Here is a 24,714-nt window from a genome sequence, read left to right as displayed (position 1 = left end):
AATTAGACTTCACTTAATTTAGTTTACGTTCTACCAGCAAGTCATTTTTTACTGACCAAGCCATTAAATAATGGCTGCACTTCCTAAATGTTTCCACATGGTGTCACACTACCAACTCAAATGTTTTGAAAGACCAACACCAGTCACATCAATTCAATGGGAAATCTCCAGATGATGGGCAGGCACTAATGCCCTGGAGTGATTTGTATCACATTTTATAGGACTCTTATCCTTCCTTAAATCTCAAACTGGAATTTCACCAATACGGATTCAGTCGAAGCAGCCGTGTTGAAGGTGTAATTTAATCTATATGGGGAAAGCTCTTAGGGACGCCTGTGAAATGTAAAACATCTAACTAATGCCAGGAAGCTACTCACCTTCCCACACTGGTTTACATTCCTTCAACGTCACTGTAACCTTCAGAATTAGGAGCTTCTCAACCCTCTGGGTGGAGAGAGATTTATTGGTGATATTTACACTACAGATAGTACTTTGTCATGTTTTCTTTAAGCTGATGCAATCCTCCAGGGATCTTCCACCAACCAATAAAGTATGTTAATAGTTATTCTACACACAGTTACTAAACTGGGTAAGCTTTGCAAATATATATTTTTGAATGATACTTTTGTTTAATTTGTTGCAGGTACACCTCTTTTGTTGATAGTAAATGTTTCATATGGAGCAATAATATGACACGAAAGAAAACCTTTGACACATACAATTTTATTTGTGATAATTGCTATATGATGAGAAAAAAGGAAACTAGGAGACGCTATTGTTGCTATAAACATTTGAACTAATATGGGGCATGTAGAGAAGGAAAACTACATTTACATCACAAAAGAATGCTGTCAATACACCATGAATTTAACGGCACATCGAAAGAAAGTCAGTAAATAGACAAATCATAGTGTATTTACCTTTCGTATTATTTACAAAAAGAAATATATATATGTATACTGTACATCTGTACACAGACCCCTGTTTTTAATAGGAATCAAGATATGGAGGTAGGCAACAAAGTGCCAACCTTATTGGATATATTCCTGACCTTGCAGTTGCATAGAACTGGAGAGTCCAGCTATCGGTTTTGGCCTTTTCACACTGAAGAGATCTGTCACACAAAGCATCGGCAGCCTGCTATACGTTCATGACAGGAGTTAGCTGGAGCAGGGAGCTCTGTGGCCGAATGGCGCTGCTCTTTGAATGCAGCTTCTCCAAGTTTTGTAAAAAGCCTCTTCTCTTGAGACCCTCCAGAATGACAGTGTTACTGGAGGCCAGGCTGACACGGGTCCTGTAGGGAGAGAAAGGGGGCATGAGGTTGATATCTTCTATAAATATGCTATTTGAATTAGGTGACGTGTTCAAGCTCTCCATCTGTCCACACACGTATCTAGGGGCACAGCGAGTTCAGTGTCAGAAAAGAAGTCTTTTCTTCCTCTTTGATTATAACACGAGAATTTAAGTGCTGCACAGCAATTACACATAATTATCTAAATGACTCCCTCCTGTCCAAACACTGGATGCTATAATTGGTCACAAGGTGTTTGTTCAGCTTACCTTAAAGGAAAAAACATAAATTGAGAGCAAGGCCAATCACAGACATGTAACCCAGAGGTTAACTAACCTCAGTACAGTGTTTATTTTGCCTGTCTCTAAAGGTCCTCCAGAATGTTGTGGGATTGAGTCTGGTATGGGCTCACAGTCGGAGAGATAAGACCAGAGCTTAAGGTGTGAAAACAGATAAAAACACCGGCTGGAAGAGAATGTGGATCTGGGCTCTCTCTTCATAAAACTTTTTCATCAGTCTCAGTTGGTGTTACCTATCTAACTTTCAGTAAGTGCAATGGCTTTAAAAAGATACCCCTGGTCTCAAAGTAAGCTATCATGAAATGGAAACACAATACCACAGTATCCTATTGCAGCTAGTGTGAACATCTTTAAAGGGAGGCACTCACCGAGGAGAATCTATACCACTGTCCCCTGTGATGCTCTGGTTCTCTCCCATTTCCACCGCTTCCCCAATCGCTGCCCCTCTGGCTCCAATGGGCATGCTCAGAACGCCCCTCTGGGTCTGAGGAACACCCGTCTCATCAAGCTCATCCGCCTGCAACACCTCCACCTCAGCTGCCCAGTGAGCAGATTCACCGTCGCCCTCATCAGCCGATTTACGGACAGTCTCTGTGTCTGAATCTATCTCACTGGTCTGGCAGTAGTCAAAGATGCTACTGTCTGCAACTTCAGAGGGTTCGGGACAATCCACATCAAGGTTGACCTCGTGGCGTCTCTCCCCCTGGACTAATGTGCCTTGTCTGGGGCTGGATTCACTTTGGGCCCCTGGCGATCTGGTTCTCTGATGGCGATGATGGAGTCTCAAGCTGGTCTCTCCAGGTCTGGTGGTGCTGATGGAGGCTTCCCTCTGGGTTGGTGGGGGCATGAGATCTGTGAAAGTGCTGTCCCTTGAATCTTGTATCGTAGCGACTTGTGGTTGGTGAAAGTTGGAATTATAATAGTGACGGCGGGGCCCTCGATATTGCAAATCAGATTCATGGTCATGGTAAACCAAATGGTGGCCATGGTAGTCCGCTACACCTGTACGGTACGCATCAGTGATCTCCTCATTCAGACACAAGGAGCTGCAGGCATCCTCATCCTCCAACTCTTCTGCTCTCTGATAGAGCCTATAGTCGTCTTCTATGAAGCCGTCAGTGTCTGTTATTGAGGGAGGGCTGTCAGCTATCAGTTCAGGCATTTCTCCCTGGCTCATGGTTCTTTGTTCTCTTTTACTAATAGGGACGGGTCTTATCGCGCGTTGTTCGTGGGTGGCTGTAGTTTCACAGGCCTGCTGGTGTGAAGAGAGCTCTGGCCTCTGAGTATCGTCCCGTTGTGGGCTGGAGAGTCTGAGTGAGTGTTTCTGTAGTAAAGAGGGCTTGGGCCAGGGCAGAGTTGGGTCATGAGAGTGGTTTATGTCAGTCTCATAAGAATGGGTAGGGAGGATGGCATTAGTATTGGAGTATTGTTGGATATTAGAGAGACTGTCATCTACAGCGTGGCTGTGGTCTGGTACACCGTTGTATTCTGCCTCCTTAAAACGCCCATTTTCGCCTCTCTCCCAGCCCTCCTTGCTGTTTCCCTCCCTCTCATGACGGATCTTGTCGTCTATCCGAAGCGTACTGTTCTGTGGGTAGGCTGAGCTGTAGTCCAGGGGCAGCTCACTGTTGATGTCTGCTTGGAGCAAATGATCAGCGGTAAGGTCCCTCTCATGTACACAGTTGTACCTGTCCTCAGATGTACGGGATTTTCTTGCATGCTCTCCATCTGCTGCGATCACTTTGGCCCGATGGGGATCCCACGATTTGGAGCGTTGAGACATTTGATCCTTCCTCCCTGGCCCCAAAACCTTTCCCTCTTTCACCTCTCGCCTTCTATGCTCCTTGTTAATGGTGGCGGGGATAATTGGCTCAGCTTCTTTGATTTGATGAATCTGGAAAGGGTTTTCAATGCGTTTCTTATAAAGAGATTTCCCCTCAACAGCTCCACCTTCTTCCACTTGATCTTGTTCATCAACAGGGATTTCCACTCTGAGCCGAGAAGGGATCAAATCCTCCCCCTCTGGATAGACATCCGCACATATGGGAGCCTTGCTCTTAACCTTCTCTTTCTCCTTTTCCTTCTGCTTCTCTCTGGAGGAATGGGCTCTCCTTTTCCCGCGAGAGGCCTTCTGAGCAGATCTTTTCCCTGCCTTAGAGGAGTGATGATGCCTGGTTTTTGCTAGGATCTCCGTAGACATTCCCTTATCTACTCCCTTATCGTCTTTATCCAGACCCCTGTCCAACACTCTATCTACCCCTCTTTCCCTTCTCTCCTCCAGCTTCTTCATTAAGACCGTGTGACGTGTCAAGTTGTCCACGGTCAGTTCAGGGTTGATGCGTTTGATGATGGCATGTTCCAGGTCACGGGGTAAATTGTTCAGGTCCTCTTCATCTCTTACTGGCCACTCCTCTGGAGGGAACTGGGCTGAAAATGATATGCACTCCTTCTTTAGTTTCTCCTTCTTACCTCCATTCCTTCGGAACAAACTAAGACCAAACTTCCTCCCCGGTTTGTTGTCTTTTTCTTTGCGGCCAGTAGCGTTAGTAGTGCCTGTTGTTTTGCTGATCTCACTTGCATGACAATCTGCAGCTGTGGAGGTGGACTGATGCTGCACGGAGGGTTTGGAATCGAGCGGTCGGGGCCATTTCAAGCTCTTGCCTGTACATTCACTTACAGAGAAAGAGACAGAATGCTGGTCGGGGACCGTGGAGGAGGGGACGGTGGCTGTAACTGCAGTGGAGGCGATATTGGTGGATGTTTGCAGAGGGCTAAAGCAGCTGCAAGACTTGCAGTGAGCCACTGGCTGCGTTTGAGTGCTTTCAACACAAGCATCGTTGCTCAATAGGTAAGTAATGGGAGGAGGGGAGGGAGGGTCGTCTGCTGAACCAGAAGTCCACCAGCTCTTCTCCCGGACCATGGTATTGGTGATGAAATAGGTCTGAGGCGTGACGATGAAGTAGCCCTCGCCTGTATGGTAAATTTTGCGCTCCTTGATCAGATTGCCGAGAGCATTGTAGAGGATGTCCTGAGTCGGGATGGTTATCCCTGAGACATAAAAAAGAGAACAGAGTGTTAAGGACAACAGACAAGCAAAGGGACACTTTGTATCTATCAAAAGTTTGACATTTTGGAAAAGATGTTAATTCACTTTCATGGTGGAGAATTAGATAAAAAAAGATTGATACCACTCTCATGTCTATCCATTAAATATGAAGCTGTTTAGCTTAGTTTCAAGACTGGTAATGGGGAAACAGCTATAGCTTAACTCATGTCCTCTGGTGACAAAATCCAAAGAGCACCTCTAAGATCACAATTCAACACACTATATCTTGCCAATGTGTAAAAATTGAGAAGTTTCAGTTTTACATTGGGCTATATGGAGGACTCAAGAAATAGTCCAGCACATAGAAACAAGATACATGTTTACATCTAGTGAGCTTTATAGGTGATGGATTTTGTGAGTTGTGCACTATACTGTATAACACAAGCGCAGTGTAAATGAAGCTGCGATGTTGGAGGATTACAGCAAACAGTGCTAGAAATAATAATAAAACCTTTTGGTACACTCAATTCGATGACGGTCGTTATACAATAGACATTTTTAAATAGAAAGCATTGGTTTATGTCTTTTATTAAAAGCCTTTTCAATAATTCCAGAATTGTAATTCTGGGCTAATATGACACCCTCCCTGCGGACGTCTTATTGAAATAAATCATCCTCATGTTCTATGATCGTGCGTCAGTCAGCACATGTGTTGTACCCCAATGTTATGGCGATGATATCTGAACCCTCCTTGCCTACCATCTGATGGCATTAGCTAACAGACAGATATAAGAGCGAGTACCCTTACAGCGCATTCACCAAAATGTCTAACCATCCCTTTAACAAGCAAGCTGAGGCAATATTTTATGGATTACCTGGGTGGGCTTTGCTCATGTAATTGATAAGTGCTTCCTGGTTGACGATGATTTGAGAGGAGTTCATATCTGAGATGACTGAGCACAACACCTCAGCCAAGGGAATGAACTGGGACTGGGGGACAGGGGACATCTGCACCGGGGACAGGTCACCTGTAAAACACACACACACACACACCAGCATATTATTGAGTGAAACAGGTGGGCATGCTTCAGTAAACATACACAAACACACCTGGGTTGGAGAGGTCTCTCTCTGACTTGAGCTGCCAGTAAAAACAACTCAAAGCACTGAAGTTGCGTTCCTCTTCTAACCACCTTCTAAATCATGACCGATGTGGTCTATTTATGTGAGCTATATGAACCATGCCTGACTGCTTTGGAAATTCCATCAGCACTGGGACAGACCACGGAATTCCATTACTCCCACAGAAATGACCACAGGTCTAACTGCTGGGCAGATCAGATATCCTGCCCCCCCATATCATACGTCCCGACACGTCTAGAAGGTGCCCTTGGATAAACATGTTACTGAAAGTGAGAGAGGCGAGGGGAAATGACACGGACAGTCTTGGAAACATTTGTCTTATAGCTATAAAAATAGTATGAATAATGCTGTATATGTATCCTCCACATCCAAATCTCACCAATGCTGCATACTGACAGAGTTCCTCTGACATCCAAACTGCTGGACTCTATTAAAGCCACAAGGCTTTCAAATCATAAAACCAAGCTGCTTTTTGAAGACAACCAGACCTTTTAGAAATATTTAATTTCGGTATCATAAAACAATCAGCAGAGTTTCACACATGGAGAAGCATAATTGAAACAACATGCAGTTCTTTCGAGCAAATGTTTTGTGTGGTTTGTGTGTGTGTGTGTGTGTGTGTGTGTGTGTGTGTGTGTGTGTGTGTGTGTGTGTGTGCAAAGCCTATAGTGTAGAGAGCAGGAGAGTTATGATAGTAGTGCAATAAAGACTCTTCTACAACCTGTTAACAGGATAGGACATCAAAACTGAACGTGGGCTTTAAAACAGTTGAGTTATAGTACTCATTTCGGTGAGAAAAAAAGAGGAACTAATAGCACCAGTATAGGGAAATATATATTTTTCTTTATTGAACAAAGTTCCATATCGTACAAGTGACAACTGACTTCTTCCGTTCAACCTTTATCACTGAAAGAAAAGAAGCTGTGACTGGCCTGCAAAACCTGGAAGGTTTTGTTTAGGCATAACATTAGGAATGTTTATTGTCAGATATAAGCCTTTAGGTGGTTAGTTTTAGTCCAAATGTTTGTGTTTAGGCTAAGACTAGATATGGTTGATGTTATGCTTAGGATAAGAATGTGAATGGGGCTTTGTTGCCCAGCATCAACACGGGGATCCCCAGGAACAAACCCCTGGGCGATAATGTAAAGAGAACATGAGTTTGCCTTTAAGAAAAGTTATTTATTTTCCAGAGCTCATTATGATTTAAAATACTGACACAGATGTCTGCATTTTTTTTGTATTACTAATTCTCTACAAAAAAACACATACAGAACACAAAGAGTGTTGTTTACTAATGAGAAGTGAGTTCAATGAAAGCACCAAAACAAACCAGATCCCTTTGCTGATGAATGATTAGCATCTGGGATGGGTTAACACAAACTCCCTTCATATGAAGAGCGGACACAAGGGCACGGACATAACCTTACCCACGGGACTGGAAAATTGGTTTTGGTTAATCAGCAAACCCTAAATAATGTAAGGAGCATAATGGGTGATAGAAGGGAGATGACAGAAAAAGTCCTCGTCTGCTGTATTTTATTTACCATCAAGAGTATCTAATTCAACTTTAGTGCAAGCGCAAGTAAAGTTGACTTGAACTCCACTATTTAGCCAGTTGGGACTGTAACTTGTTTTAGTTTTCCCCATGCAATTTCTAAGTTTCCAGTTGTGTTGACAACAACACTTTGTGTATCCATGTGTGAATTAAGCTTAAACATGTGGAGCGTGTGACTGTGGGCGATTCTCCCATCAACCCCAGGGCATTCAACGAAAACACACATGATGTAAACTAAACATTTACAACCCTCACACTTGAACCACTTATGTCCACGGCAAGGGAAACAAACAACTGATCAAATATCTGCCATGGTAAAGCATGACGGAACACATACTTACCAAACACATACAGCATTTCTTTGGTGCGGCACGCACAGGGTTTTCAGAGCTGCGTATTAATGGACCAAGTAATAATTTAAGGGTTGTGGCTGTGATAAACTAACTGTAATAAACATTTGGTTTCAACGGTCATCAGCTATTAGTTATTTGACATGAAACAGAAAATCACAATAAAACTACTGAGGAGAGAGGAGGGGCAAATATACTGGAATGTTTACCTGCACAATTAAATAGAAAGTCCTAAAACCCGGAAATGAGTTTTGCTCTTGAGGTTCCCTCGTCTCGTGGTCAATGGAGTTTATTTACTGGGTTTTCTGGTCAGATGCCTGAAATAAGGTCTGTGGTTAAACAAGTTTATGAGATTTTATTTTGTTTTGTTCGACGATATAAAATAAGTCAGTAAATACTCTACAACTAAGATTTTGCATGCCCTAAAATATACAGTTGCTAAATCAGGCTACTAAACGCCATCAACCAAGGTGTAGTTTGTTTATAACCTAACGTTAGCTTTTAACTTCTGCCGATTGCATTTGCACTTCAACAATCATTAAAGTGGTGTTAATTTGTGAAGATTATCAAATCGTATATGTGTTTGCCACAGAGCGTTTTGTCTGCCATAATCCAGAATGCCATTGGTTTTTGTTGAGGGACCCTGTGCAATGCACAGGAAATGTACTATTCAAGCTGCTACTTAATCAGCGTTTTACTTAAGTTGAAAAAGTGTTATCCTCAGTAAAGTCAGTAAAAACCAATTATCGGCACAGTGAGCTCACCTAAGGCTCATAAGTCTCACAGACAGGGGTCTTTCTTTGTAAAACTGATCCTATGGTACACGGTGGGACTGTAAAAATCGAGCCATCTGGTATCCCCCGGCTCCGACAGAAGACGTTAATCTGACTAAACCTCAGAGCGGATATCTCAATAGCAGTCTCCCTGGGCAGTGAATTAGTGCTGCTGACTTAGCTACTCATTGTTGTTCACTTCCTATAGGAATGTCTGGCAGGCTGTCCACATAGCAACCGCTTATAACCACGTCAACAGTCAAAAGGACAGCAAGGACATGATAGGGTCAGAGGAGGGGGGCAGATAACTAACCACAGAGAATCAATTAGGTAATCACTACCTCTCTAAAGTGGCTTCCTATATATCTTTGCACAGATGCAGTTTTGGTCATCAGAGTGTTATTCTCTCTGACTATGTCCCTGGTTCTGAGCGGGATATCCTGTCGGACACCTGCTAACAGGACTTATACTCTAAATGGAGGTCAAACCAGAAATAGGTTAAAGCAACCGCATGCTCCTCACATGCCATTCAATTCATTATGGTCTGATAGCAGCACTGAGAAAAGAAAAGTGAGACTGACGATGTCGGCGTGAGACAGCAGGAAAAGAAATACACCTCCAGCAGTTTATTTGTCCAATGCAAGGATGGGCCCAGCAGAGAATCATGGTTTATTGACTCTAACATGAGCAGGCGTGACCGCTCACCGTTGTACTTATCTTCTCTCCGGGGGGAGCAGACCTCTGTTTCCCTGTAATCTAAAACCGGGCCACCGACATCACACTCATTGTCATACACAGCATGAATACCCTGCTGGGTGCCATGGCAACTAAACCCTGTGCCACAAGGAAGAGGGAGCGATGCTCGGGAGTCAGACAGGAGACAAGACTTGTTCTAAACCAACTTAAGGAGTCACCACTTAAAGGGGCATTCCCCGGGATGTTACATGTCACAGTCTGTTCACTCGTAATGTTTAGTCCTACTAACTTCTTCTGTGGCTCTGGGAGACTAGGAGAATATGCACCTTTATCCCCATTTACAAACAATATTGCGTCTCCCCCTCTTTATAGAGAAGCAAAGTCCCTCCCCTTTTGGTGGACCCCCATGGGATCTTATTTGGGGAAAATGTGTAATAATGTTTTTATCCTGTTTGAATTGTCAGTCTGTCGTAAAACTGTACAAGACTGTGAAAATAAGTCTCTCTCTGAAGCTACGACGCCTCTGCGTTTCGTACCTGGACGTACTATAGGTACAACGGGTCTGTTTTGCTTCCCCGCTGATAAAAAGACCAGAAGTCGCTGGATAAAACACATCACGTGAGTTAACATTACCTTCGGGCGCGTAACAGCTAGCTAGTGTTGGCGACGTATATTGTGCGACTAAAGAGATGTAGGTCACTGAGCAGCAGCACACACAACTAAATAATGCGACAACAAACTGTGAATTTCTTGACTTGCAAAATTATCTTTTAAATTGACATCACATGTGCGATACAAAAAAGTATTTGAGTCTCGTTATATTCTTTCCGAAATAATGTCCAATAATGGGAACACGTGGTCGACAGGACGTCAAACAAACTAGTTTTCTTCCGAGCATAACCTAAATGTAAAGAAAGACGCCATTGCATTATAGGATCTGGTGTTTATGGAGCTTCACCCACACTTGGGACTTCTCAGCCTCTGCTGCACAGATTGTTTCTTTCATGTCCCCAAATGTTATAGAAGCACAATACTGAACTGCTGGAGTAAAGAAATGCCTTAGGCATTAAAACTCAGAGAGGCAAACAGTTTAGCCAAAGACTATTTGAATCATCATATGAATAAGTATAAATACTATTTTTTAAAAGATGTTTTATCCCATATGTCATCCCATAACCTCCATATTTAATATTTAATAATCTAAAGTATCTCAGTGAGAACCAATGGGCTTTTGCATACTTTACATGTCAATTTTGATTAAAAGAGAGCATTGCAACTCTATATACCAGTCTGAAATTCTACTTTAATGGGATTCACCATAACATAAAAATAAAGTGACAAAGCCCACACTATGCTTTCTGCTCCACGTAGACTGAAAAACATGCATTTCATCCAATGTCATGAACTTGTAAGAATAAGTTGCTGCCTGGGGGATGAAAATGAAAAATGAAGTTGACTGCTCAGATTGTAGAGATGATTGACAGAGACCTTCTCTCTTCGATCCCCACTGAGATCCCTTTGGCTGCTGACACTGATCAATGCCACATGTGTTCACATGGCTCCGTTGTGAGCCGGTCCACATGAGACCCATTTCATACGTGATTGCATTACCTCCAGTCTTTTGGAAGAAAGTACTAACCCACCACACCATACAGAACATACTGTAGACCTTCCATAAGCCACACCCTGCGGCTCTGAGTGGGAAGATACATACTACATACAACTACATATTGTGACAGACAGGCTTTAAAGTATATTCATGGCGTGATGGGAGACCAGACATCAAAGCAAGAAAGAAGGTTGCAAAAAGCTATCACAGGGAGAAATCTAACTGAAACCTCAGACTTGTTGCCACAATCCCCCACTCCGTGGCCTTTCAGGAAACACACACTCACAGGCACACACCATCTTATCTCATCCTGGTATCGTATAATCGTAAAGCTCCAGAAAGCAAACAGGCTAATCTTCTCTCTCCCTCATTAAGGACACACTGTATGGCATTCAACATGAACTTGAGGCCTGCCCAAACTGCAAAATCCCCTCGTCTCCCATCGACTGAGACCTTGTGAGGAACACGCTTCAGTGAATATACAGTTAAGTCTCTGGTGAGACAATGTCAAACATTCATAGAGTCAGATTCAGAGTAATGGGAAGAGATGCCAACTATAATTTATGTTGCGACTGCCTCCCAGTCCCACGACCACTTTGCTTTGTTTCTCGTTTGTTGGTCTAACAGGCCTCCGCGACACCGTCCTCCCCTTCTCTCTGTGTGTGCGTGTGTGTGTGTGTGTGTGTGTGTGTGTGAGAGAGTGTGTGTGCATCACACTTTTTAAAAGTGCTTTACGAGTTTGTGTCTCTCACTCCCATAGAAGACACAGATGTGGGCGTTGCAGTTAAATGGCCCAATAAACTGAGTGAAAAGATCCCTTCAGAGAGCAATCACAGGCCGAATGTCCCAACAACCAAACCTCGCCCAGTCAACACTGCCCTTTCCCGTCCTTCCACTCTGAACACACTTGAAAACACTGTATAGTCATCAACATTATATTGAAATGTTTGCAATAAACATCTTTGGTACCATTTAATTACTGGACATGACTTTCCTATAAATGTTGCGAACACATCTGCCACCATCCTACTTAAAAACACATCAATAACCATTAAAATGGAAATACTGAGCCACTGATCATTTTACAGCCTTATTGATTGATTCACAACAATAAAACCAGCATTTCCGCTCAGATGTGCAGGCATCAGGTAAATATTTAATCACACTATCTAATCTCAGAGTACTTGATTTTAAATATTAAGTGAAGCATTGAAGAGGAAGAGAGGAACATTTGGACTGTGCCCTCTCTGCAATCAGTGTTTGAGAAAATGTCTTTGTTGGTTTAGATTAACTACAATCTAAAGAACCTTCGGCATCATTTCACCTAATAGATGAGTTGTCGGGGTATGAACACTAACTTTTGAAAGCTACATCTAAAGTGAATCGTGGGGCGTATGCTGCAGAGAAAAAACACCATAACTAAAGAGGCTTCATGAGTTAAAACTTTGAGCAATGAGGAGAAACACAGACAAGTCTTGTGTTGACTCCCATCACCATAGGAACCTCCACTGTGGCAGCGACCTGCCACATGCAATACAAAGAAAGAGAAAAGGAAGAACCAGCAGCAGAATTAATATGGGTCTCTATAATCCAGCTAGAGCTTTGCCAAACCAACCCTTTGACATTTAACGTATGTTGGCAAGACACCATAAACAGGCTGTGACTAAGCTTCACAAACCGGCATTCAGAGTTTTAAACAGTTGCGCTAACATAGTTGGTCACCACAGATGTGGGATGCAGATCCCTGCAGCTGTAATGACCTTAAATAATGTTCTTACCATCTGATTCACAGTAAGAACAATTTGAATAGCAGCTCATGCCGAAACAATTAAATTACCTGGTACTGAACTAGTGTGCAAAAACCCTGTTATCATGTTCTTGTGAAATAGGAATTACACTTGAGCAGGTGTTTAACAGAAGACCAGCAACAGGCCTGTATTTTATGGCACAGCCTGTGTAACATGATGCCAACACATGGTAGTGCCAGGAGACAGAGTTGCACAACGCTTTTGTTCTTTTTACGTCATACCTCTTCAGACTTGATGGATCACACCTCGACATAACTGGCTCTCGTCTGCTTTCGTGAACGTGAACATTACCCCAAAGTCTGCCAGACATCCCCCTTACTTTGTTCTTTAACGTCCATGTTTTTCACATTTCTGTATATAAACTATATCCCAGTCCTCTGCCTCCCCTCATGCACATGCTCCTGAGTAACTACTCACCTCAGCTTGATTCCAGGCCAGTTCTAATGTGTTTAACACTTCATCTTAATAGCAGACACTCAGTTTTAGGGATTCTCCAGAGATCAGTGCTATGGGACTTGCAAAAATACAAATGGTCAAACATATTTCCACAGAGGTTGTGCCTTTTAATAAATTAATATTAATATTAATTGTCTCTTCTGGCTCCCTGACATAAAATTAGTAAGTAATTTATCTTACTTCTATGGTTAATAAACAGAGAAAAGATCTACCAGGAAGTAAAGTGGCATTTTAATACCTGATGTAAATAAAAAAGATTGGTACATCGTTAAAATAATACGTCTTCCATTGAGGTGCATGGATTAATGATTCCCTGATATTGATCAGAGTTGTTGGCTCTGATTCAGTCATCTGTTGCTGGTTTCAACTATCCTTCTGACTGATAAGGGTATGAAAAATGTACCTGCATCAGTCCCTGTGTGGATAGAAGTTGTTCCCCAAGGTTCAATATTAGGCCACGTCTTGTTCACTATACTGTTAACTTTTAACACCTGCACTGTATGCATTATGAACACTCCTGCACTTTAGTTATGATACAAACTAAGTATGTGCTCGAGCATTTCACTCAGCAAAGAAATATGCAGGCGCCTCTATTTTCCTGTTTCATCTTATTCAAGAACCCCAATGACACCCTGCCAACACACACACACACACACACACACACACACACACACACACTGGGGTTCCAGCAGTTCCACAGTCATTGGTTGCAGATGAAACCCATTTCCTCTTACTGAGCTAGAGGTGCAGCAGATTCCTGTGTTTGTTATCCCAGTATTTAGAGCAGAGCTCCTGTCCAGTGTCCACCATATGATCCATCGCTTTTTAATGCTCTGCAAGTGGTCAGCACACAGCTCATTGAACGTATCTTTCACTCCTGAACTACAATAACACAGCACTTTGCTATTACTATGTTAGCATACCATTGCATTTATCAAGGCTAAATGAAGCAAAGAAAACATCCTGTCAGGAAACTGAAGAGTAATAGTAATACCAAATTGAATGCAATATGACCTAACTTCTGTGTCGACCCATTTGTCTGACCAGAGAGTGAATGATGATAAATCCCAGACGGGAAACTCCAGCGGCCGCTGACAGGGTGTATAAGCTGAGGAACTCCTCGGCTGTTGTTGTTGGCATCGCTCCACACCACCGCTACGGGTGAGCCCAAAATCTGGGTCGATAAAGAGGCCGATATGCCCGATTCGCACCAGGGGTGAGCTTCCTGCTCGATGGAAAAGGATGTAGCTAACAAATGATGTGCCGAGAGGCATGCACGCACACGTATTGTCTCACTGCGGACGTCTGAGAATAGAGGTCACGGTGTCCTCATATCTGAACTGTTTACTCAACCATCTTCTCCAAGGGCAGGAAATAGAAAGACGTTCTAGATTAATGCAGAGACATGCTCTTGGCACTGGCACAGTAAACGATAATATGAGTGATTGTTGTATTATAACACTGCAGCCTAATTAACTTATACCAACGTTGCAATTTGAGTCACAGAGGCTGATTTTCTTTCTATTACATTAAGTCAAAACCTTTCATGTTACACTTTAATTAATCTCCAGTCAACTTTTAGTTAGTAGAAATTAAATTAGATGTTTTTTTTGATCTACCAACCAACAACAACAAGACATAAGAACCTCAACAGTGTGTTGGGTGTCGTAGCAGATTTCCAAGAACATTTCACCTCGGTTCTTGTGGGAAAAAGATTAAACCAACCGCTGTCATAATACAGACTCTTCATCATTTTGAGCCTGAAACAAAGCACCATGTATTTTGTGTAACAGCTTAAATGTCATACTATTAGTGTCGAGGGAGCTGGAGAGTGATTATCTTTAACCATGATTATTATTATTATTGAGAGCAGCTCAGACGGTAATATACCCCAGAGGGCACACATACAGCTGCCAGGGGGGGGAGTTCAACTCTCTAAATTAGAATATAGAAATTGTGACTTGTAAAATAGATCCATATTTAAAAGGATAGGAAAATAAACACCCGAATGTTTTTACAAATTTATATGCCATTCCTCAGTCATTTCTTCAAGTACCAATAAGAAAAGTGCATGAAAACAGTTGGCAAGTGAGCAGAGACGTTCAAAGAAGTTACATTAGCTAAAAGTATTGGAAACATGACTGACAATATTAAAAGTTCATAATGAACATTAAGTAGTTAGCTAAAAGTCATACACAATGTAAATAGTTTAAAATATTGAAGAAATACCCGCTTTTGCCACTATTATTGGTAGTATGCCAACTTTACCAAAGCAACCTAAACATTGATAATATAATACAACAATTACTTAAAAACAATTACCGGTACTATAACAGTACACACTCTTATATAATCAACAGTTAAATAACTTCCAGGAAAAAGACAAGTCAGACAAAGAAAGTGTGGAACCACTGAAACCACTAACAGAAGCTGAGCGGACCAGTGAGGGAAGAACACCTGGATACTGTATTGATGTTTGTTGGCCTTCCCTCTGAAGCTGGCTGACCTCAAGGGGGCTTGTTAGTAAGGAGGTTGTCACCTTTGACCTGTGCTGCTTAGTTAGGACAGGGTGGGCCATTTAAAGCTGGTAAGGGGGTGTCATGGTTAATAAGGTAACATCTGGAAGATTTATGACCATTAGTGAAGCAGTTTGAGACTTTGACAAAATACCCTCATGAAAGAAGACACCCCCTGTGTGAAAATAAAAACACTTTAAAGTGAGAAATAAAGAGCAAAAATGAGGCTCTCGAGCCGACAAACTCAGGAAAGGATCTCAAGGGTAAATGAAGCATTTCAGGAATGCTTCACCACCTCATAGTATGGCAGGTTAAATGAAACATACCATTTAAAAAGAACACACTGCTTGAAAAGTGCAGCAGAGTCGTGCCTTAGTTCTGCTAAAATACATAGAGGAAGACCCACAAAAGTATTTTCCATGGCGAAAGTGAGAGACTTGTCCATGTGCAAAGAGGACGAGGGCAGTTTACGTGGCTTTATGTAGTGAGGATATAGAACACCTCATTACACCACTGGCTGACTACATATACATGTTTCAGCTCATCCTGCTCCAGCGACAACAGCAGGACTTTAATAATGCAGAACCAGCTAACAGTCATTATGAAGCCTCTGGTCATCATGTTGGTGTCCCCCTGCCTCCAGTCTCGATGCTCAACTATCTTATCGTCTCAACTCCATAGTTAACGCTTATAGGCATGAGACTGGTATGAATCTTTTAACTCTCAACAAGATAGTGAACAAGCACAATACCCAAAACATAGAATGATTCCTTTCCGGAAATATGTTGATTATTGCAACACGTAAACCATCTTAACTGGATAAGTTTAGTAAAACAAAGTCAAAGTAAATTTCACCCATTTGACAAAACTGGATTACTCGTCAATCATTTTGATTATTGTGGCATTTGGACCTTGTAGGTTTATTTCTGTTGGTGTTTTTCTTCTGTACAAGCAGTAGAAAGGGAAGGAGTGAGCTGGATATAATGTATTGTGTCCATGAGCAAACAGCAGCACCACTAAACTGTGGTGAAAAGTTTAACTTAGATACATTTATTAAGGCAAAACAGCAACACACAATTTCATCCCATTTTGCTTGTCATATTGTATGTTACTTGCGAGATACAACATCCTGATAAATAAAGAATGCTCAAGTAAGTTCAAACAGGTTTACTGTCAACCGTAGTATTCAGGTTAAAGTGTAAATGTAAACATATCGGATGTCAATACTCTTTGCAAAAAAGAATAAAACTACTGACTTTGTGGTGAAACGCCAGTATTATTCTGTGAACAGCTGTTCAAAGGAAGAAAATAGATGAAGAGATAATTTAATGTAAAGAATGAGAAACACGTTCATGAGTTGAAGCAGAGAGGTCAACACCAGTACCAGTGGGGCTCATTCCCACAAGGATAACAACGAAGCCTGTTCATACTAACTCCTCACCCTGTCTGTTTACCTCGGCCTACCCTCACTACCATCCCCTCCCTCCATCAACCCTCCCCACCTCCTGCACACCTCCTTTTCTGCATATTCTCCCCTCAGCAGAGGCCCGGAGGTGGCCGGTCGGCCCACAGAGCAATCTGTCTTCACTCAGGCTATTAGCACTGATAACCAGACAGGACCAATGAGGACGCTAAGGGTGTTAAATTAAATAAAGCTCATTGTGTTGGTTTGCCTGGAAGCTTTGTGTTGTATCTAGTCTCTCTATTTAAAACCAACTCACACTACATCTGGTTGATTTTAGCGAAACATCTTACTTCCTCCTCACATCAGTAAAGTCATATTTCAACCTTGCTCTGACCTGGGAAAGGAAACAGGGCTGTAGGAAATTCACTATAGCCTATAATTCTCAAGATTTCTGTTTTCTTCCCGACATATTTATATCAGGGCAATGTCAAGGCCTCAAGTCCATGCCTGATATCAATCTAGGAGTCTGACTTCCACAGTCCCTCACTGACCATGAAAAGAAGGGACATTAATCCTGGGTAACAGAGAAGTAGCGGTGGTCGGCAGCCAGTCGCACAGTGATTCACTGCTGACCAATTCTCAGCGAGAAGGCGGTAAAGCAGACTCTGACAGCCGGCCAGCGCTAATTTCCATACAAATCGCTGAGGTGTGAGGCAAAGGACTTGTTAAGGAGGAGTAGGATGTAACGTGTCCACACACAGACGTGTTTGCTTACAAGTTTCTGGTGTGAAGCTCAAACGCGAGGAGTCTTTCGGGGTATCAACGGCTGCCTTGCATCCCACTGTGAGCTCATGCATGACTTTGTGCTGACACTGCATAGCAATAAGCTCAGCATCACCTTGGGCTCATATGGTGTTTGTTTGTGAAACTGCCTCACAGTAGGATGGCATGTCGGCCTTCGCCTCCCCCCTTTCTCTGCCGCTTCACGCCCTCCCGGGTCTCCCCCTGTGTGGTCTCTTCCTCCCCTTCACATCACATTCCTCCCTTTACTTGTCCGTGCACTGCTCAATCTGGCAGAGCTGATATATTGACACAAAGTCAGCAGGTAGACAGCGAAATCCAGACAAAGTAATACTCAGATACAGATACTCATTATTGGAAAGACAGACCCTGAAACTGAGGCAAAGACAACTGGACCACATGGGGAGCCAATGGGTGTGTTGCTGGGACCATGTTTCAAAAACCAAAAGGAACCTGCTGCAGCTCAACTATCCTGCCAACATTTGGAAAACCTCCCTCTGCCACTATTTTTGGAGTGGTAAAAGGTTTCCATTTGTTGTTTCTGTGCAGCTATATGCTGCTTTAAAATACATATGAGGAGAGCCCAAAGAAGGGGGGGCAATTAGAAGTAATGATATGGTCTACAGAGCTTTGTTAACAAGCGTTGGTAAATATATCATTGTGTCGTCAACAATGGGAGACTGATCCTCTCAAACCCACCAGACCATTGAGAGAGACATGAGAAATGGAAGGAGTATCTTCTCTCAGTTAATAAACACCTGTGGGGTTGACAATGGTTTTCACTGCTCATCTCAGAAAATGTGGTCTTTTAAAATTATGTCCGCAAGCAGTTTTGCATGAGACATGTGGAAAAATCAGGTAGATCAGGTAAATAGGAGGGAACAAATATATAATTCCTATTTTTGATATGAAGTTATATGCCTCTGCACATTGCAACATCCAAGACACAAGTGACTGAATGAGGGTCTTAATGTCCAAACCTTGAGTTAGAGATCAGACACACTAAATACTGTTGACACCATGAACAGGACAACCGTTGGGTTATTACTTTTGACATCAGACTGAACGGAGTTTAGAGGCGAGTCTTGAAATTTCTGGAAAAAAGGGTCTAGAAATCCAGAGGGGAAGAAGGAAAGGTGTTAAACCCTGCCAGATCCATGTTGTTCAACATTTATGGCTTTCACACATTTCTCTCTGTGTGGTAAACAACTGCTGCTGGTTGTGTGACTCTACAGTGTCCCCTAAAATAAAAAAACACATTATGCTCTTGCATGACTGAGGGAGCTGTTCACCTTGGTGTTTTTTTTCCCCACCTGTAATACTGCTGTTTGCATATGTTTGCAGGGTAGGGGTAGTTTCTGGTAGCTTTCTGGACTTCAGATGCATAAGGACAGTTGTATTACGATCAGTGTTTGCTTTATATTATATCATCTTTGGTGAGAGTTCATTGAGAGGGTTGATGTTACATACCGACAGCTTTAATGATAAATCCCTTTGGTGACCTGAGAGCTCTGCGCATCCACGCTTCTCTCAGCACCTCCAAGTTGTTTGCATTCCCTTGAATAAAAAGCACCAAGTTTTCCATCCATCCCTGAAAGTAAACTCCAGCGATGGCCTTAACGAGTCTCTTATTCCAGGAACTGCGCAAATTCTGCGCCTTAAAGTCCGCAAAAACCTCCTGTCCAATGGTAGTATCGGCATTGGATTTCCCTCCGCCGGCGCGCAAACTCTCCTCGTCTGGGCCGAAGACGACGGCGAGCGAAGCGGCGGAGAGCTGGACAAGCCGCTGCTGGTGAGACATCTCTAGCGCCTTTACCGGCTCCCGAGGGCAGCTGAGAGACCTCTTCTCTTTCAAAATCCAATTAAACGCCGTGTTTTGCCACGCATTCCTCCGGCGAGCGTCTGAATCCTGCAGCGGAGTGAACCGGAGGCGCAGTGGACGTCCGACTGGTTTCTCCCGGCTCCCAGGGAAACCAGTGACGAGGAGAGGAGGAGCGCTCATCAGCCTGCTGTTGGGTCACACAGGTAGACCAGACCTCCCACTGACACCTCAACGGTGTGTGTGCGTGCGTGTGTGTGTGCGTGTGTGTGTGTGTGTGTGTGTGTGTGTGTGTGTGTGCGTGTGCGTGTGCGTGTGCGTGTGTGTGTGCGTGTGTGTTATACAGGAACCTGCAGGACAGGTGCTTATTCGCTAAGGGCATGTTTTGATTTTGAATGTCCTTATTTTGTTTTTGTCTTGTTGTTGTGCTTATTGCTTTGATAATTTGCCATGAAGTTCTCACCAAACTAAACGGATTTAATGATAAAAGTATCCAGGAAAGTCGCCTGCAAGTTGCAACACAGCCACATCGTGTCCATACAAAGAGGAAAGGTCTAGATTAGAACCAGAAACATGGCTTGTAAAATACTTCCTGCACAGCAATTGTAATATACATGAATCACCATCAAAGGAGACCCGAGGTGACTCAGATGCTAGCAAAAGCTTAAAAGTATAGTTTTTAGTGAGTGATTTTGAATTCATATATTTAATATGTTTATTTCCTTCACTAGTCTCCTAGTGGCGAGTTGCTGCCACACATCAATCATCCAACATAGACGCCAGAGCCAATTGTTTTGTGTTGTAAAAAGGGAACTCATGAGAAATTTGAAACGTAAAATATTTCATTTCACAGCAATGGCTTAAGAGAAAACGGTGTTCAATAAACGTTCTTGATCCACTTAAATGAGAACCAGTCCCCCCTGTGCTCTCAAAAGAGTGACCCCATTAGTCCCCGCTTTTACTGACACTGTACCAGGCAGAGTCTGAAGCACAGACAGACACCTCATATATCACAGACTCAGAGAGCCTGTGGCTTTAGTTTCAGGAGCACTCAGGCCCCTGAGAGGCCGGGGGCCAGTCTGCCCCAGTGTGGTATTAGAGCCCGTGCAGCAACAGGATATTGAGCTTCCTCTGAACGTGAAAAGAATACATCACCTCAGCCTACACAGGATGAATTATGTGCAGTCCGTCCCAGGGGGAAGCAGAGTCGAGTGAAGTTAGAGGGCAAAAGAGAACAGATTCTGTGTGGGATAAAAGATTTTTAGTTGAATACATTCTTTGTGGCTTGAGAGTTTTACTGCTTTTGATAATCATTTTAAACATTGTCAGTTTCACAATCGTTACAGACGCATCCTGTGCAGCCAAACTCTCTTAAAACCCACAAGACTTCATTTAAATTCTAAGGGAGATCCTTTACATACTAAATCTGTCAGGCTGAGTTTGGGGGGAATGTGTTCACATCGATATTTCCATCAAATGAAATCGTGCAACCATAAAAAAGTCTTTGGTTTAAATACTTCATTTAGTTGATGTTTAGTTTTATTTGTCTTGCACATGCAGACGAGGACACATATTAATTATTCATCAGCTTTGAGTGGCTTTTTTTTGCTTTCACCTTTCCAGCTGAATGATCCCAGTTCACTAGCCTCCACACAGATGCTTGCGGTGCTTCGGGCATGATTGAGAAATCGTTCTGTTTTTGTGCGTTTTATTTTATTGTTGAGTGGACAGTATAGAGCTGACAGGAAATGAGTGGAGAGAGATGAGTCCCCTGGCGGACTCAAACAGTGGACGCTGTGATTACATAGTCTGCACCTTAAACCCGTAGAGCACAAGAACAAAATATATAGATATAAAAAATAAAATGGGAAACTGCTTGCAAAAGGGGTTACCTTAATTAATAAAAGCTTGATACTTTTTTTTAGTTTTGGAGATTTATTTGACAAAAAATACAGTGAATTCTGGTATGTGTGGTATTATACACAACAAAAACATTTTAAACATTGTTTACCTTACATGGAAGTTTGCAGAGATGCTCCCATTGTCTGATACCGTTTACTTCATCTCGATAAAAATATTGGCACACACTTTGTTTAATATGAACATGGACAATGGGACTTGGACCACCGGCCCGTCCCGCATTTCAAATCTAAGGGCTCTTTCTTCTAAATGTTTAGTCTGGTGGGACTGATTATCAAGAAGTTCAACAAGTTGCCATAATTATATGAAATCCTGCACTCCGGCCCCTGATTTCAATTAGCATACGTATATCTCCCTCTTGCTGAGCATGAAGCAATTTAAAAGTAGTATCAGGTGTCTCTGAAGGGCCAACGACCTTGACGTGATCGCAGTGTATATTTGAATATGATAATGGCAATGAACCACAATCCTGAATCTAAAGTTTGAGTCTCTACATACAAACTAGAACATCTGGTCCTGCCATAAGATCTTGGCCCTCAGGACATTTGCTGACTGAAACACCCCCAGAAGGGTTCCCCTTACCTCCATGCCAAGAATACATATGATCCAAATCATCCCTTAACCTCAGCAGAATTCCTGCACATGAGCCAGTAGGGATCCGGTTTAACTTCTGAATCATAAAACCTTCATTTTTTATTAGTCTTACATGTGTTTTAGAGGGTGTATCACATCTTTGTTAGGGTTAGGATAGCACTCAGGAATTTAAAATCTGAGTTGTAACAGAGACAGTGAGTGCTGGCTCATATGGTGGAGGTCAGAGGTCATTAGTGGGTCAGGTGAAGGCCAACACTCAGTAACCTGACAAAATGGTTCTCCAGAATGGACAATGTGATGAAAACATTGAAGAAAAACAAGAATACGCAGCTATGATTAAAATTGTGGCTTTAGCTTGTCATGCTACACATATTTTCTTGCATAAACGACTATAAATACATCCATTATTAAATATCACTAATGTGTGACCTCTTGTTTATGTAATCTGTACAACCAAAAAGCAGAAACATGTTGGGGTTTGACAAGGGTTATACGCTCACCAGACTCGCTGTTTCCCCGTTTGCTAAGCTAAGCTAACTGGTGGCTTGCTGTAGCCTTACATATTTACTCCAGTTTTGTATGGAATAAGACATGAAAGAGTTGAAGAGATGAGAAGATGAAAAGATACCCCTCTCATGTCTCTGTGTCTACTGGAGCGAGAGCTGGGATGCAATTAGCTTAGCTTAGCATAAACATTGGAAGCAGAGGGGAACAGATAGCCTGGCTCTTTCCAGATGACACAAACAAGAAACATCAACTCTCCCCTCTGGCTACACTTTTATGGATCCCAAGACAGGACTTTCAGATGTGACAGCAGCATGAACATATACATCAGAAATAAGAAAAGGTATATACAACAATATACAAAGAATACAAGAATGAGCTATACAAGAGCCTTTAAAGACAACGTTACAAGGTGAGGAACAACTTAATAAATAATTAAGCACATCTCTCAAAATGCTGAACTATTTAAGACGCAGAGGATGGACTCATAAAAACATGCACATGCAACGCAGCCAAGGAAGCTAAATATAATTCAATCATCAACTCTGCTTTAAGATCTTTTTTTTATCCATGTTTTTTTAAGCTCTATGTCTGAGTGAACACGTCCCAGCGTCTGTCCTGGTACTCTGTTATTATGCTTTCATTATTTCAGCACTCTGCCATCGCCGCCGAGATCAAAGGAAGCCCTGGCTGGTTTGTGTTCACTCTCGGCAGTATTGCCATTCAAGAGAGTAATGCACGCTCCGGCGCTTCCGAGCACAAATCAATGCACATCTTAAGTGAAACCTGCAGGAGAAACTCTCTCCAGAGTCAGTTGGGAGCCAGACAAACATAATGATAGTGGTTTTGCCATAAAACATGATTACTTAAGTCTGGATTATAATTGTGTCATGTTGTTTTAATAAGTCTAGGAGAGAGAGGGAATCCAGCAAAGCACTTAGTTCTCAGAGGAGGAGGTTTGCTTTTATGCTCTGAGCGTTTTAGAAGACATTTTTACCAGGAAAGAAAAGAGAAAAGAAAGAGATTTAGAGTTACTTTGAGCACCGTGTAGTGTGTAGAGGTGGTGAGTGATGGTTTACGCCCACATCCTTATGAACCACACATACACACACACACACACAAAGTAGCCTGTGGACATGCTGAAGATCACAGCCGTGTGAGAGATGTCTACAGCTGCACTTTGAGGTTGTGTGAAAGAGCGGGAAGGTCGGCTGGTTTAGTCTCTTCTTTCTTCCACAGTTTGTGCACTATCCATGTGCACATGGCTGAGTTCACAGGTGCTCATCAAACACCGACCTCCGTAAAGCAATAACAGTCTCTCTTTGAGACCAAGAAGCGTACTGTGTTCCTGTGTGATTGATGTGGGCTGGGTGCACAGAGAAAACAATGCAGAGAGACAAGAATTGTTTTTTAAATGTAATTTAATGTTATATGGTAGTGCTAAAACCAAGACGTTCTTTTGACTCTACAAAGTATTTATCTTCTTAGCAGGTAATGTTTAACATGCTCTCTGTCTCTTTGATAAACAGAACGGTTGATTAGATACCTTGGGGGTGAGATTGTTTGTCAACTATCATTTCCAGGTTAAAGGGTACTCTCAATCTCATCACATTGTAGTATTCTCATATTTTAAAATGAAGTAAAAGACAAATCAATAATTTATGTTTCATTTAATGGACAACTTTGCCATTGTGACTGATTTGAACTTAATGAGTAATATCAGTATGAGATATTTTCCCTGAAATAAATGTCCTTATTTCGTACCTTCTAAAACAACATTAATGTGAACTCTGTTCATGTGCACCAGTGTCTTTGGATCTTTTCTCTAAATGCAGCTTAAATCAGACGCCATCAGCTGATTGGCAGACTTCAAGGCTTATTCCCGTCTGTGATGTGTCACCAAATGAACATCCAGGCCGCCACTATAACGATATTAAAGCAGGATCTAAATGACCAGAGCTTTGAACTGAAGAAGCAGAGCCTGAACGCCTCTGTGGTAATGTGACATCAAAGACGTGTGCAGTGTATGAGCTTCATTAGAGGAGGAAAAAACACTTCTATTATTGAACCATGAAAGATACATGAAGTAACACAATACACACGTGCAGGATCACACAGAGGAAGGACAC

General features: G+C 42.4%; 1 protein-coding gene across 1 annotated transcript; it reads right to left on the bottom strand.

Annotated features, from left to right (window-relative positions):
- Positions 1-1,111: 1,111 nt before the first annotated feature.
- stox1 (storkhead box 1) lies at positions 1,112-19,549 on the bottom strand. The gene is made up of 4 exons (XM_034552399.1): positions 19,219-19,549; positions 5,512-5,664; positions 1,959-4,638; positions 1,112-1,294 (listed from the first exon to the last, which is right to left on the bottom strand). Exons 1-4 carry the CDS (start codon positions 19,547-19,549, stop codon positions 1,141-1,143), a joined length of 3,318 nt encoding a protein of 1,105 aa, XP_034408290.1. The 3' UTR covers positions 1,112-1,140.
- Between the last annotated feature and the right edge of the window lie 5,165 nt (positions 19,550-24,714).

This window comes from Cyclopterus lumpus, chromosome 15, assembly GCF_009769545.1.
Source record: "Cyclopterus lumpus isolate fCycLum1 chromosome 15, fCycLum1.pri, whole genome shotgun sequence".
Lineage (NCBI taxonomy): Eukaryota > Metazoa > Chordata > Actinopteri > Perciformes > Cyclopteridae > Cyclopterus > Cyclopterus lumpus.
This window is presented reverse-complemented; position numbering and strand designations above follow the sequence as displayed.

Coding starts and splice junctions, on each gene's coding strand:
- stox1 (XM_034552399.1), bottom strand. CDS start 19,549: ATGTCTCACCAGCAGCGGCTTGTCCAGCTCTCCGCCGCTTCGCTCGCC. Junction 4,639..5,511: donor CATGAGCAAAGCCCACCCAG/GTAATCCATAAA, acceptor TTTATGTCTCAG/GGATAACCATCCCGACTCAG. Junction 1,295..1,958: donor AGTGGTATAGATTCTCCTCG/GTGAGTGCCTCC, acceptor CTCTCCCTACAG/GACCCGTGTCAGCCTGGCCT.